The following is a 14201-nucleotide window of genomic DNA, read 5'->3' on the forward strand; positions in this document are numbered from 1 at the left end:
GAATAAAATGAAAGTCAAGATCATCAACATGTGAAAAAGATACGAAAAACAAACTTGCCTTAAAAGCATCTCCAAAGTTAGGGACGTAAACTGGAAGAGGTTTGCCCAGCAAGTAAGAGACCCTGGGCTCCATCTCAGTACTGCATAAAACATCCATGATGGTGGTGCAGGTCTGTAATCCTGGTGTGCAAAAGTTGGAGGTAGAAGGATCATGGGTTCAAGGTCATCCTTGGCTACTAGTTACTCAGTGAGTTCAAAGCCAATGGGATATATGAAATCTGTCTCAAAAAGGGGGGGGGGTCCCCAAAATCTAAGGACTTTCCTATCCTTTGAGGAGCTTCAGATGACCTAGGGAAAGGCCCTGCCTCTGATTACCCATGGCTTCTCCATCTTGGAAGGCTGCTCCAGTTCTCAGCTTGCTGTGCCGTCAGTCTTGTGGGCATAGATGGGCTGCGTAATTACAAACATTTTTCTGTCATTCGCCCCAGCCTTTCCCCTGGAATGTGTGTCTGCCACTCTTCTGCTCCCAGACCCAGCTTCAATAGTTTTCAGTCAAGGTTCAGGGAGAAACCCGCCACACCAGGATTTGATTATTTACCAACATAATGTTGGCTGTGAGCCAGCGAGGCACCAATACATTTTCCTTTGAAGCCTGACATATTGCCTGCTGTTCCTAAGTCTGTTTTCTCGGCTGGCCAACAAATAACCAGGACTGCTTAAAGGAAAAAAAAAAATCACAATTCAAGTGAGGGGGGTATATGGATCTTATGATGGGTTCCTCATAGAGACACTGATCTCATTCTCCCAAGGTAACAAAGGTGTTCACAGGAGGTGGGGCTTCTGACACCTGCTGGTCCCCAGACCCCTTTGATCTGTTTTTCTGTACATTACTCCAGGAAAGGCCTGTGAAGGACTGGCCCTGGTGTCAACAGTAGCAGTTGACAAGGGTATCAGCATGCCCCCGAATATCTTAGACTGCCATGTGCTCTCCTTATTGAAGGATCTCCCAAGATAAACTGACACAGATCACAGGCCTCTTGGAAGCTGCTCGCCCCAAAAAGCTACATCAGGCTATCAAGAACCCACGGAACAATAAGGGATAGCAGCTGCTGTCACTTCCTAACAATTCTGTCCCATTCAAGTTCTCCTTGTAGAATTCTTCCTGTGAGCAGTCTAGGTGTGGGCTTTGAGATGAGAACATAACTTAAAAGAGTTTTAAATATGAAATAATTTCTTAAGAAAAGGTTTAGGGTGAGTGTAGTGGTGTAAGCCTTTAATCCCAACACTTGGGAGGCAGAGACAGGTGGGTCTCTGAGTTCAAGGCCGCCTGGTCTACAGGGGAAGTTCCAGGACAGCCAGGGCTACACAGAGAAAACTTGTCACAAATAAATAAAAAAAACAAAAGCCTAAGTTCAGAACCTTAACACTCACATTTAAAAGAAAACAAAAAAACAAAACAAAACCAAAGCAAACATGTGGGTGCGGTAGTGTGCCTATAACTGAACACTAGGATGCGTAGAGATAGGTATATCCCCAGAGCTCACTGGCCAGGCACCCCAACTAATTGGTGAGCTTCAGGTTCAGTGAGAGACCATGTCTCAAAAGATCAAGTTGATCATAAGAGACATAGACACCTGGCACAAACCCCTGACCTCCACAAGTACCCCACATACACACACACACACACACACACACACACACGAATCTTCCAAGTTGGTTCCAGTAGAGGTAACAAGATGACAACATCACTGGCTGCAACCTTTATAAGCCCCAGTTTGTATGTCTTAGTTTATTATTTTTCAATGTCTTCCTCATTCAGTGTGTATTTTCAAGTAATAACCCGATTATCTGAGCCTCTATAGGCTTAGATCTTATTTTAATATAATTTCTAGTTCTTTTCTTTTTTAAAAAAAAAGGTTTAATTAAGACAGGGTTCTCATTCTCTCACTGTACAGCCCAAATTGCCATGGAGCTTGAGCTCCTCCTGTCTCAAGCCCCTACACGCTGGGATTATAGGTGTGTGCCTTGCTTGTAGTTTAGACATTGTTTTCGAGGGCGAGCTTTCATATTTGGGAGTGTCAGAGTTTGGGTAGCAAACAGAAGTTCAAAGACTTACTTTGAAGTTTTTTTTAATTGTGTGTATGGACGTGTGGGTATGTATGTGCACATGCATGTGAGCGCAGGTACATGTGGAGGCCAGAAGAAAGCATTGGATCCTCCTGGAGCTGCAGTGGCAGGAGTTGTGAACTATTGGATGTGAGTGCTGGGAACTAACCCAGGTCCTCTGCACGAGAATGTGCTCTTAACCACTGATCAACCTCTCTAGCCCCTAAAGTTTCAAATAACTCATCTTTCGAGTGTAGCTTGTGACTAGAATCTTGCCCTTTCCGTCCCTGTCCATGTTTCTCTATTAATAAGCTTTTATTTTATTTGCTCTGATAGATCCTCTTGTCTGTGGAGTGTTTCCCATGGATGAAGTAGCTGTTCTGCACTGACAACACTCCCCCAAGCCCAGAAGGCTACAGCCTGATGCTCTGCTGGACAGAGTGGCCCACGGCCAACAGTTGTCACCTTCATTAAGATATCGGGAGCAGAGTAAACCGTCCTGAGACAGGCACAGAGGGGCAGCCAAAGATGTTCTCATGCGGGAGAAAAAAGGCTCTCAGCTTGGCTGGGTCTTTAATCTCCAGATGAGATGCTTCCATCTCTGCCCACTTCACAGGACCCCTGTGCAGATAAGAGGCGGGACAGCCACAGGGCACTCTCAGACAGCACAGACAGAGGCATTACATAACAGTCAACTGTTCCGTTTCACTTTGGCAAAGTGTGAGCTCCCTCTAACCTGAAAGTGAGCATGGCGGCAGACCTGAGGAGCACCAGGGACCAGGGCCTGTAGCCTCGCTCATTAATATTGGCCCAGCCAATGAAGGGAGAAGACCTGGAGGAAAAATTCACAGACGGACCACAGAAGACAGAATAAAAGAATGTCTTGAGTTAATTGGCAAAGACTGAATGGCAGGCACAATGTTTAAGGAGCTATCTCTGACCACTGGGTACAACACACTTCTGTATTTTTCGCACCAGAATGGGCCTTAATCCCTCCGAGCTGATCTAAAAGCCTAACTGTGGCCCAGCAGTCACCAGCAGAGTGGATTAACCCATAAAGTGGCCATGTAGACATCATTCTACTCACCCTGTTCAGCCACTAGATGAAGTTACCATTGGTGACACTGTTTTGGCATGATGTATTGAGACCTCCACAGCTGAAGGAGGAGTCTGGACAGGTAAGAAGCACCCCTGTTGCTCTGGGTAACTGACAGGCAGGCAGATGCAGCCAGTGCTGGCTGCACTATTTGTTACTAAAATCGAAACGGGGAGGGAGCCGGATGAGACTTTCACTCCAAACAGCATTTTCCCAGCAAAAGCTGTATCTCAAGGGTCCTTCAGAGCACTCTGGGAATACACAGGAGTTTACAAATCAATTTACTAAATTGGCTTGGCTGGAAACCATGCTTTTGTGTGGATCCAGCCGAAAGATAATTTTTAATCTACTAGACCCTAGTGGGGCTCCTTCAAGCAGTACAGAGAAAGGTAACACCAGGAAGAGAATGCAAGTTCCAAGCCAAGTAGACTCTGACTCAAACCCTGGTACCAAAGGTCCAGCAGCCCTAGGTGAGTCACATGACCTCTCTGAGCCAACTGCCTAGCCAACCCACCAGCCTCTTGAAGTGCTGGCAGGGTAAGCTCCCTGTATATCTCAGAGTCAAGCACTGTGTCAATCTGACCTTTTCAGGACCGCTTTAAGCAGCTCAGGATGACAGGAGTTCTCCCCACGCCGGCCGTTATCTCATCTCCCATAGGCCAGGGGGACAAGTGACATAAAGGGAGCGGAGCTCTGGAAACCTCACTCTGCAATGATTGCATCTACTTAACCAAACGGGAACTTCATTTAAGCCGCAAGCAGACCCAAGCTGCACTTACAAAGACTTTTTAGATGTCAGGCTTATGCTATTTTCGATTCTGTATAATTTTGACCTTTAGATATTGTGAACTTGAAGAATTATGCAAGCGGTCCTTTTGTTTGTTTGTTTGTTTTTAAAGGAAGACCTCAAATGTATAGCAACCCTTCTACCTTTGCCTTCCAAATACTGGGATCATAGGCATTGCTACCACATCTGACTCTGAGCCTTTTTTTTTTCTTTTTTCTTCACATTACACCTATTTGCCATTCAGCCAGTTACCAAGTTTTCCAGGCTCACTATGACTCTTGAGTCTGAGGTCTTGAGCAGAGAGAAGGCAGAACAAAGGCCCAGACCTAGAGAGGGCTCAGGATTCACCCAACAGAAAGCTAAGAAGCATCTTACCCAAAGTCAAACTGTGAAGGCGTTTAGTGAGGTTTTAGTAAACCACTGGAAATTAATATGGAATGAAAAAGGAAGGGAGTCTTGACATGGAGTTACATGTCCTGATGCTTCCAACTCTGAGGTCAATGTGTGCCAGTTCTCACAGCATTGCAGGAGACAGAGGCCTGTTAGGACTGGCCTGTGCCATTTCTCTCTCTCAACAAGGATTTATTAGACATCACTGTGTCAAAAAATGTCTGAGAAAATATGTGATTGCTCAGGACTGGAGCCCATAATGGCCTGGCCCATCACGATGGCTTGGCCCATCATCCAAGTCCTGTGGTGAGGTACAGCATCACAACGTGGAGGCCATGGCCCAGCAGAGCCACTCATCTCATAGTGGCTGGTAAGCAGGGATGGAGGAGGACAAGCTAAGGTCCCAATAAATCGGAGGGGCCTTGCCTGAGAAGACCTCAGGACACTGCTGGAGAGAAGAGCCCAGAGGCCGAAGAAGCACAGGAGCAGGAGAGAGAGCACGAGCAAGGAACTCAGGACAGCCAGGGGTGCACCCACACACTGAGACAATGGGGATGTTCTATCGGGAACTCACCAAGGCCAGCTGGCCTGGATCTGAAAAAGCATGGGATAAAACCGGACTCGCTGAACATAGCAGACAATGAGGACTACTGAGAACTCAAGAACAATGGCAATGGGTTTTTGATCCTACTGCACGTACCGGCTTTGTGGGAGCCTAGGCAGTTTGTATACTCACCTTACTAGAACTGGATGGAGGTGGGTGGTCCTTGGACTTCCCACAGGGCAGGAAACCCTGATTGCTCTTTGGGGTGACGAGGGAGGGGAACTTAATTGGGGGAGGGGGAGGGAAATGGGAGGCAGTGGCAGGGAAGAGACAGAAATCTTAAATAAATAAATAAACAAACAAACAAACAAATAAATAAATGAAGGGGAGGAGGAGAGGAGACAGGGAAGGACAGACAGAAAACTGCCAGAAGCAGGGACGTGTGGAAGGCGGTGTGAGAGACAGAGGCTGTGGACATGGATACGTGGACAAAGAAGACTTCACCAAATGGTTCAGAATTAGCCAAAAATAAATAAATAAATAGTTTTCTTTCAAAAACTCACAACTGTAATTTTTAGGTACATAGCCAAGGACTGGACTCAGCTCCACTTGAAATATTTTTAATTAATGATCCTACCCATGAATGTGCTCAATCCATGGAGAAGAAAGAGGCCATCTAGTTAGGAGTGAGTCGCAATAATGACTCCACACAACTTGATAGAAGTTGTGCATCTGTGTGAAAGAGAAAGAAAAGCTCAAATCCTAAATTAATTAGGTTAATTCACAGTGTGGCCGAAGGAAACTGCAATCTTACAGCATGATATCTGGGCTGTCAAAGTTAGACAAGAAAACATATCAGATTCTACAAAGTAAGTATTCCTGGGCCCAGAAATTACTAAGAACTCAAGAGTTTTCTTGGCTGTAACGACTTGTAAATATCTAGAAGAGCCCAGATTTTGAAGCCCCGAGGACACTTACTACAGCTAAGAAAGTTGGCAGGAAGCTTTGCACGGTATTTGGGTTTTCTTTCTGAGTTGATATCTTACCAAATACAGCCATCTGTGTTCCCTCTGGGAAAGGTTCAACTGTTCTGTTGCCACTGACATGGTGTTTGGCTGGAAAAAGAAAGAAAGAAATGTGAGTTTAAGTGTAAAGTTTGACATGCATGCTAACACATGTCATTAAATGTGTCAGTGAGCCTGTTCTCTGCAGGAGTCAGGAACACACCAGAGCTTACCCTCTTGAGAGAATTTCAATCACCTGGCTATTTTTATAAAGCCATGTGTGTACGTGCACTCATGTGTATGCGTGCAAGGGCGCATGTGGGGTTAAGGAGGCAGACGTGTGTGTGTGTGTGTGTGTGTGTGTGTGTACATGCGGTGGCCAGAAGTTAGCCTCGGATGTCGTTCCTCAGGTATGATCCACTTTGTTTTTGAGTTTTGTTTTGAGGCAGTCTCTCACCAGCTTAGAGCTCACCAATTTGGCAAGGCTGGCCAGTCAAGGAGCCCAAGAGATCACACCTGTATCTGCCTGTATCACACTCACATAAGCTTCACTGACATATAACAGCATGTGTTCGTATGCCTATCAAGCTTTTAATCCCCAGCACAGGGATTAAAATATATGCCACCAAATCCAGCATTTTCCATTGGTTCTAGAAATCAAACTCAGGCCCCCAGGCTTGCAGGGGAAGCCATTGACTGGGTCATCTCCCTAGCCCTTTACCTGAGTTTTCAACCTCAATGATAGGGCAGCTTAGACATCAAACTCTGGCATGTTGTTTTGTAAAGGAATGTGTCAGGGACCAAGTTCTTACAGGCCTGGACAACGGAAAAGTGCTGGACCACTGGTCAGAGGGTCCTTACTGAAGCTGACCACCCAAGAGAACAAGGGAATCCTTGAAATCCAGGGTGAGTAAGGATGTCTCCCCGGACGACGTCCAACAATCAGCATACTGATAAAGTTGGTATTTAAACAAGAAGTGCAGCAGGAGGCCAAGGCACCCCACTGTGATTCGAGCACTGTTCCAGGGACAACTGTTTTGGGGACCCACAGATATCTGGTGCTTATCAACAGCCCTTCAGCCCTGAAGTCCCACCACCATTGCAAAGTAGAGATGTAATGAGCCTCCAGGTTGGGGCTTCCAACACACATTTGTTCTCAAGACCCCCAAGCGGAGAACCCTGGAGAATGCTCCATCTGAGCACATTTAAGTGTTGTCCTTAGTGATGCTCATATATGACTGTTTACATAGAAGAACACAGGAGGAACAACTAAATCCTGACATTCAACCTCCTCATGGCTTAAGAGTCACAACAGGTCTATTAAGCTCTGGCCAAGGGTGACCAGGAAACAACCCGAGCGAATGCCAGAGGATCTTGGTGAACCACCTGGTCCACATGTGAGGAGATATGACACTAGATTGAGGTGGGGACCATGCCACAGCAGGCTCCTATCCAAATCATGGGCTTCTCAGCATCCTTTGTAGCATTTCCTAGGTGATGTAGACCTTGTGAGTCTGCGAGGCTCCTTTTAGTTCCCCAGATTTCATAAGTTCATCTCAGGGTTTTCTATTGGTTTTCAAGAAAGAAAATCCAAGAAAAGGGAAGCAAACAGCCCAGAGTAGAGACAGCGGGCAGGCTTGGCAGCTTCCTGGGGCCCTCAGCCACTGTTGAACACAATTAGCAGAGACACGATGAAAGGTTCCAGATGACCCTGTCTGGCTCGCTCATATGCTCATTGCATCCCTGTAAACACATGGAGACCAAGGCTCTGCCTTATCAGTACCCCCGACCCATCCCTTAATCCTGACCAATGAGCCTAGAGTCTCACCTTTACCCTTGCCAAGAAATCAGAAACTCCTTCCTTTAACCCACTAACCCCACCTGTAAGAGTTGAACCTGAGGGAAAATGTAGGTAGGAAAAAAGAGGATCTACATAACAGAACATTAAGTTCCACTTCTCATCAGGAAGCCTCACAGAGTGCTTAAAAATTACACTCATGGTTTTATCAAATGCAGCTGGTCCCTCCAGAACTGGTGATGCCATTGCCATCTTGAGTCAGAGCAGCTGTGATCACCAGCACATTGCCCTCAAGAGACCAGGCTTATTAGTCTTCCTTCACAGAAGGACTGGGAGGCTTAGGAGCCTTTAGGAGACCTTCAAGAGGTGTCTCTCCCCACGGATATGTAAGAGGGAAACTAACTTAGTGAGACATTCCAGTAGTGTCGCTGCCTAAGAGTAGTCCAATGGACTCTCAGAGGGCACCTTTTCAAGAGTCCTCCATGCTGTTGGCGGGACCCTTGGCGGTCTGGTCAACCTATGTTCCTGTAAGTAGATCTAGTAGAACTCATTGGGTCACCAAGCTGGACTTGCATGGAGTCCTTTCTTGGTTTGTTGATGCTCTCTCTACCTGAGCTCAACGGATGTGACAGCAATGTATCCGAGGCACAGCTTAGAACAACGAAGAACTATGATATCTGCGGTACTGATGAGAGGAAACTATTTTATTACGCCACACGCCACTCATGTGGACTACAAGGACAATGAACTAAGATGGGGATATTAAGAGGAAAGTGAAAAACACAGAGACTATGCAGGGTATTTCTTTTTATTCAATACTACCTTTGTCATTGTTAGATTCTTTTTCTCATTGTCTAGGATAAAAACACTCAAAAAATTTTAAAATCCACAAAACCATAGACTTCTCTGTATAAGTTTTTTCCTTAGCAATTGGTTTCCTGGGCAGACCAAGGCTAATCTATAGTTCAGGTGAAGTTCACAAATATAAGAGAAGGTATGTCTTCTGTGGCATCGTGGTGGCATAGGAGATGTTCCCAGACCTGACTGCCTGCATCACTGCCTTAGGAACAGGTCACCATCTCCCCACCTCTTGGACTAGCTCCTGTACTACCCACACACACTGTGTCCTGAGTCTAGCCAACTTCACCTTCCCTTTACCAGCAAATCAGCCTTGTCTCATGTCCTTGACCTCCCTGTCTGGCCTCTAGTTCTGTATCCCTTGTCTATTCATTCTTCCCAGTGTGACCACAGTGATCTTTCAACATGGAAAGAAATATAAATAATATAACATAAACTCCCAAGTACCCTCCTATGTCCATCAAAATTGTTGCTGATAATATATATATATATATATATATATATATATATATATATTCTGAGCAAATCACTCAGGGAGGAATGGGTCATTTGGCTCAGTCTCAGAAACTTGGTCTGTCAGGGTGGGAAGGCAAAATGAACAGTGTCCTCATCACGGCAGCCAGGAGGCAGAGAGAGCACCTGTGTTTATGGGCTCTTCCCCTTTTCCTCCTATATTCCACCAGGGCTACATGGTGATATCACCCACACTCAGGGAAGGTTCCCCACCCCTTTTGCTAATGGGATCACTCTCACAGACACACTCAGAGGCATGCTTTAGGAACCTTCTCGGCAGGTCTCAATGCAGTCAAGCCAACAGGCAAGATTAACCACATTTCGTCCTCATTACTCTGAGGCTAGTCAGTGCTGCTGCTGGCCTTCAAGGATTCGTAAGGACTGCTTACCAAGCCTCTCCTCCCTCCCCTACAGACACCTCTGCCTTGTTCACTAGGGGCTTCACTAAACATTCATGTTTCTACATGGACAAGGACCAAATTTTCCAGCGAATAACGGCAAGCTCAGAGGGCAGTGGCCACATCCCATGTCCCATTATCTCATAAACCCAACATGTAGTGACACAGAGCTTTTCAGTATTTGTTAAGCTAGTAAATGAAGTAAATAGAATTTAAAAGTCTCTTTAAGCCAATATAAAAGACCCAGTAAATAGATACACCTACATCCCCATACTGTTGCATTACTTAATGGGAGACAGTCTAAGACATGTATTCTTAAACACCATTCTGCATGTTTACACAAACTAAACTTGATCAAGACATCACTAACTTCGTAATGAAACTTTAGGCCACCATCAGCTCTGGTCTGTTGTGATTCAAACACTGTTGTGACATGTGACCAGATATCTGTCTGTGTGTACGTGTGTGTGTGCATGCGGGGTGCACACGTATGTGTGTTGAGTACATGTGAAGACCAGAGGACACCCTCAGTTGTCATTCCTCAAGTGCCACCTGCCCTAGTTTTGAGACATCGTCTTTCACTGGCCTGGAAGTCACCAACTGGGTTAGGCTGGCTGGCCAGTGAGCCCCAGAGATCCACCTGTAACTGCCTCCCCAGCACTCGAGAGGCAAGTACAAACCACTACCACGTCTGGCTTTTCTAGGGGTGGTCAGGTCCTTATGCATAGAAGGCAAGGACTTCAATAACTAAGCCATTGGCATAGTCCTGTAGTATCCTCTTTAAAAAAAAATACAAAGAGTGTGTTTCCCACATATAAAGGTAAACACTTAAATTGCCACTCAGAATCAGTGACCCAGCTGGGTGGCCTGGAGAGGAGGGAGCCAATGTCTCACCCTCCGATGCTGGAGCCTCCTTCCTAGCTGCTTACCTCCTCGCATCTGGGAAGACAGCAGGGCTGACGGAAGTAGGCATGGAAGTGTTCCACACTGGACAGGAAGGAGTAAGTCTGTGCTGTCCTCTCTGGTGAGATGCCTCTATCTCATCTTTTATTCCAGAGCCTGAAGCCCAAAGATAATTGTTTCTATAAATTGATTTTGCATTTTCTTCTGGAATACAGATCATTGAGTCTTTCGTCAGCCCCGCGGCAGTCTATGCAGCCTTAGCAAGAGAAAGACAGGACAGGCTGGGATGACAGACAGGGCCCTGGAAGGAGGTTGTGTGATCTCAAGCCCCTCCCACATCCTGGCTGGACAACCTTGACCTATCATTTAACCTCTGTGAGGCTTTCCCTCATTCGTGAAAGTCTCTCCATTATGCATTTCCTCATTTGAACTACCTCATGAGTGACTTTGAGGATTACATTAGATATGTAAAGCCTGGCACACTGCAAGTATTGCACAACTGCCAGGCTAGCATTGGAATCTGCGTGGGAGCTTTCTATCGAAAAAAAACAACAAAAAAAAAACTAGATCTGAATCAGGAAATGGTGTATCTTATCCTCCTCCACACGCGTGTTCATGTCAAACATCACTAATCACTTTCCGTATTCTCCCAAAATCCTCTCTCATTAGAACAACCCAGAGAATCAATTATCATTCAGAGACAGAATATAGAACAAAATCACCTGTCAGTCCTGGCCTGAGTGAAGGAAACAGAAAGATGTGACAAAAAAAAAATAGTTGTTTTCTTCCTCACTTCTACCAATAAACTGCAGTAAAATCCCCTCAATAATTTATCAAACTCCCTGCAGTGGGAGTTTCCTCTTAGCTATGGAGGATAGAATCCAAGTGAATGCTTCTAACTTCAGACAGAGCCAACCTTATATATGCTGTATTTTACTCTATACGACCGGCAGCCTTGCTACATACATAGTACCAGAATTAAACTGTCCTTCCATCTTTGTTTGTGGGTATTGAGGGATGGGGTATTTTTGGGGGGGGGGGTTGTTTTTTGAGTTTTGCTTTTTTTTTTTTTTACCTGATGTCTCCTTTGAATCACTACTCATGAATTCTGGGACCCTGATTAAGTAAAATAAGGGTTACTTTTACCCAAGTACCTCAGTACTCTGATAGCTAATATGACTGCCAAGTGGTCAATGGACAGGAAACCAGTCAAAGGGATGATCCAGATCCCAGGCAATGCAGAGCAAAATGCGCAGTATTCCACCATGTCCCTCAGAACAGTACACAGCTTTAAACTCTTTGTTCACTTCTGGAAGTTTTCTGTTTAATTGTTTTGGGCTATAGTTGATCCCAGGTCACTAAAACCTCAAAGAGCAAAATTTCAAATAAGAAGCAAAACAACATACAGCTTTAGAATAAGGAGAGGAGTACTAGGGGCAGGGGTAAAGACTGTGAGTTCTTTAAAACCCAGACAAGACAGCACATGGGGGATAAAGGCAAGAGGATCAGAATGTGATGTCAATCTCAGTTATATAGAGACTCTGAGGCGATCCCGGGCTATAAGAGATCCTGGCTCAACAAAATCCAGCAATGAAGGATTTGTCCCTGTAAGTCAAAAGAGCACGCCCCCCCCCCCACTGAAACTCTGCTACAGCCATGTGTCTAAGGTATCTAGGGACCCCAGAGCCAGAATTGGTTACCTATCTGGGGGTGACACCGGCATCTGTAAATGACAGCATTCACAAGTTTATGCTCCAAAATTAGTGGCATAATTCACCATAAGAAACCAGCTAGCTCACCGAACAGAAAAATCATGCATTAGCTGGGCCCTCACTATTGATTACTGCAGGGAAGGACAGGAGGGGTAACAGGCAGAGACATCTGTGGCCCAGTCACAGCAGGGTACAGGCCTCCAATCTGGCTGGCTGAGCACATGTCCCTGCCTCTGCTCCCTGCTCAGTGGGGGCCCTTCCAAAGCAATGTGTGCAGTTCATGGTGATGATGTGTCCTCTGTCAAGGGTAGATGAGCACGGGGGCGGATTTTCATCTATTCTGAAAGCCTCCTGCTTGAAGAACACAGAGGTTAATGTAAGCAAGGGTCAGAGTCAACTCTGATGGGCATTTTGAAAGGGACCCCAGGGACATGTTCTCAAAGCTTCAGAAGAAGGCACTGACACCACTGGATTTTGTCCTGTGAAAGTCTAAGATGCCCCAAATATTATGGCAGCTTCCTTTCTTGAACAAAGGACAACAGACACTGCCTAATCGCGTGTCTGCAGTAATTCAGACCTACACAACCACCCAGCCCTAAGCTGCCTGACTTGTATCTAAATTACGATGGCTAAAACCTGTATCTTATCAAAGAAGAGGATGGCAGGTGGCAGGGAAAAGGAAGGCTGGAGAGCAGACCCCACCCCTTGGGCTTCTCCTGGGCCCAAGCTCCTTATGACTGGCTAGTCAATGGGATATTGCCCGGTTAGAGCATCTAGGAACAATGGCTGCTGTCCTGGAACAGAGTCACCAGAAGGTGCAAGAGCTTTGGTCCTGACTATGCCTGCAACAAAAACTCGCCACAAAGAACTGACCTCACTTCAGACCACAGACACTGAGGAAAAGAGCCTGAAAGCAGGACAAGAGTTTAGCGTCTATGCCTCTGTTTTGTGTCATCGCCTTTGCCAACTATTAGCCTTTCAGTCAGATTCCTGCCCAACCCTACACATAGGCACGTGGATCATCTAGTGGCTGCCTCGGAACTCGTAATATTAGGCTGATTCGCCTCGCTTGCCTAACTCTCCTACCTTCTTCAGGACTGAAGATAGTGAGTGCCCAGGAACACTGATCCTCATAGGCAGGTCACTCCATGAGTAACAGTCACCCCGTGATGAGCGGCCTAAGCTATCCTCACACACCAGAGCAGTCATCTGTCATCTAGTGGAGAGAACTGAATGACCAGATGGAGCAATAGACATCCCAGAACCAAACCTGGAATAATGATCAGCCATACTATTGTTTACCAAGATTGCCAGGCTGTATACAATAGACCCCACTTCATTCCTTCCTCAAGCACCTGTCAATATTCCCAAACACTGGATTTAGGATACCAGCCATCTGCTTCCCAATGTCAACACATTCAGTGGGAAGTTCCATTATTACTCTGTGTTTCCAGGCCTTCAAAATGTTAAGTGGTCAAAACTGTTGTGACAACACTTTTACCCCCTGCAAAATATCCTGATAAAAGCAATTTTGGGGGAAGGCGATTGGTTTGGCTTCCAATTCCAGGTTGTATTACTTCACGGTGGCAGTGGCAAGTTCTTGAGATAACTGGCCACATCACATCTACAGTTGTGAGAGCTGAAGTTATGTTTTAAGTTTAAATGACTGTGCTTAAGAGATCTATAAAACCAAAATGCCTCTAACCTGAAAGGCCCACTTGCCCAAGGACAGGTAATGTCCTAGAATGCTGGGGGCTGTTGTTCATATTAGATAACAAGCCCTGTGTTTTCACTTCTGTAAACAAGCTTGGTTGCCCCAGCTGTACAGGATGTGCTTGATCATGTGTAGCAGGAGGTACGTAAACAGGAAATACGTCAGGATGTATGCTGGCCTCCTACTGGACAAAGACGGGAGGTATATAGCCTTATGGGTTTTGCCTTCATGAGCACCTGACTAATGGAATTTGCCACCATTCTCTGGGAACACCAGGTATGGCTCTGGCCAGTATCCATAGTATTTAATGAAGCTTACTTCAAATTTGGCTCAAAAATTATAGTGTGGTTTTAGTCTCATTTGGCGGGATTAACACAG

General features: G+C 45.8%; 1 protein-coding gene across 4 annotated transcripts in view; it reads right to left on the reverse strand.

Moving 5' to 3' along the window:
• Msra (methionine sulfoxide reductase A) overlaps positions 1 to 14201 on the reverse strand; it is a 317284-nt gene that overhangs the window by 187464 nt on the left and 115619 nt on the right. For 3 of the 4 annotated variants that reach the window (XM_041673412.1, XM_041673436.1, XM_041673421.1), the window contains exon 2: positions 5970 to 6038. In XM_041673412.1, the coding sequence (XP_041529346.1) occupies positions 5970 to 6038 (69 nt within the window). Of the gene's footprint in view, positions 1 to 5969; positions 6039 to 10423; positions 10449 to 14201 lie in introns of those variants that run through there. The other variant, XM_041673428.1, reaches the window with a different exon arrangement.

This window comes from Microtus oregoni, unplaced genomic scaffold (assembly GCF_018167655.1).
Source record: "Microtus oregoni isolate MIOR12 unplaced genomic scaffold, Mior012 000001F_ref0000356, whole genome shotgun sequence".
NCBI lineage: Eukaryota > Metazoa > Chordata > Mammalia > Rodentia > Cricetidae > Microtus > Microtus oregoni.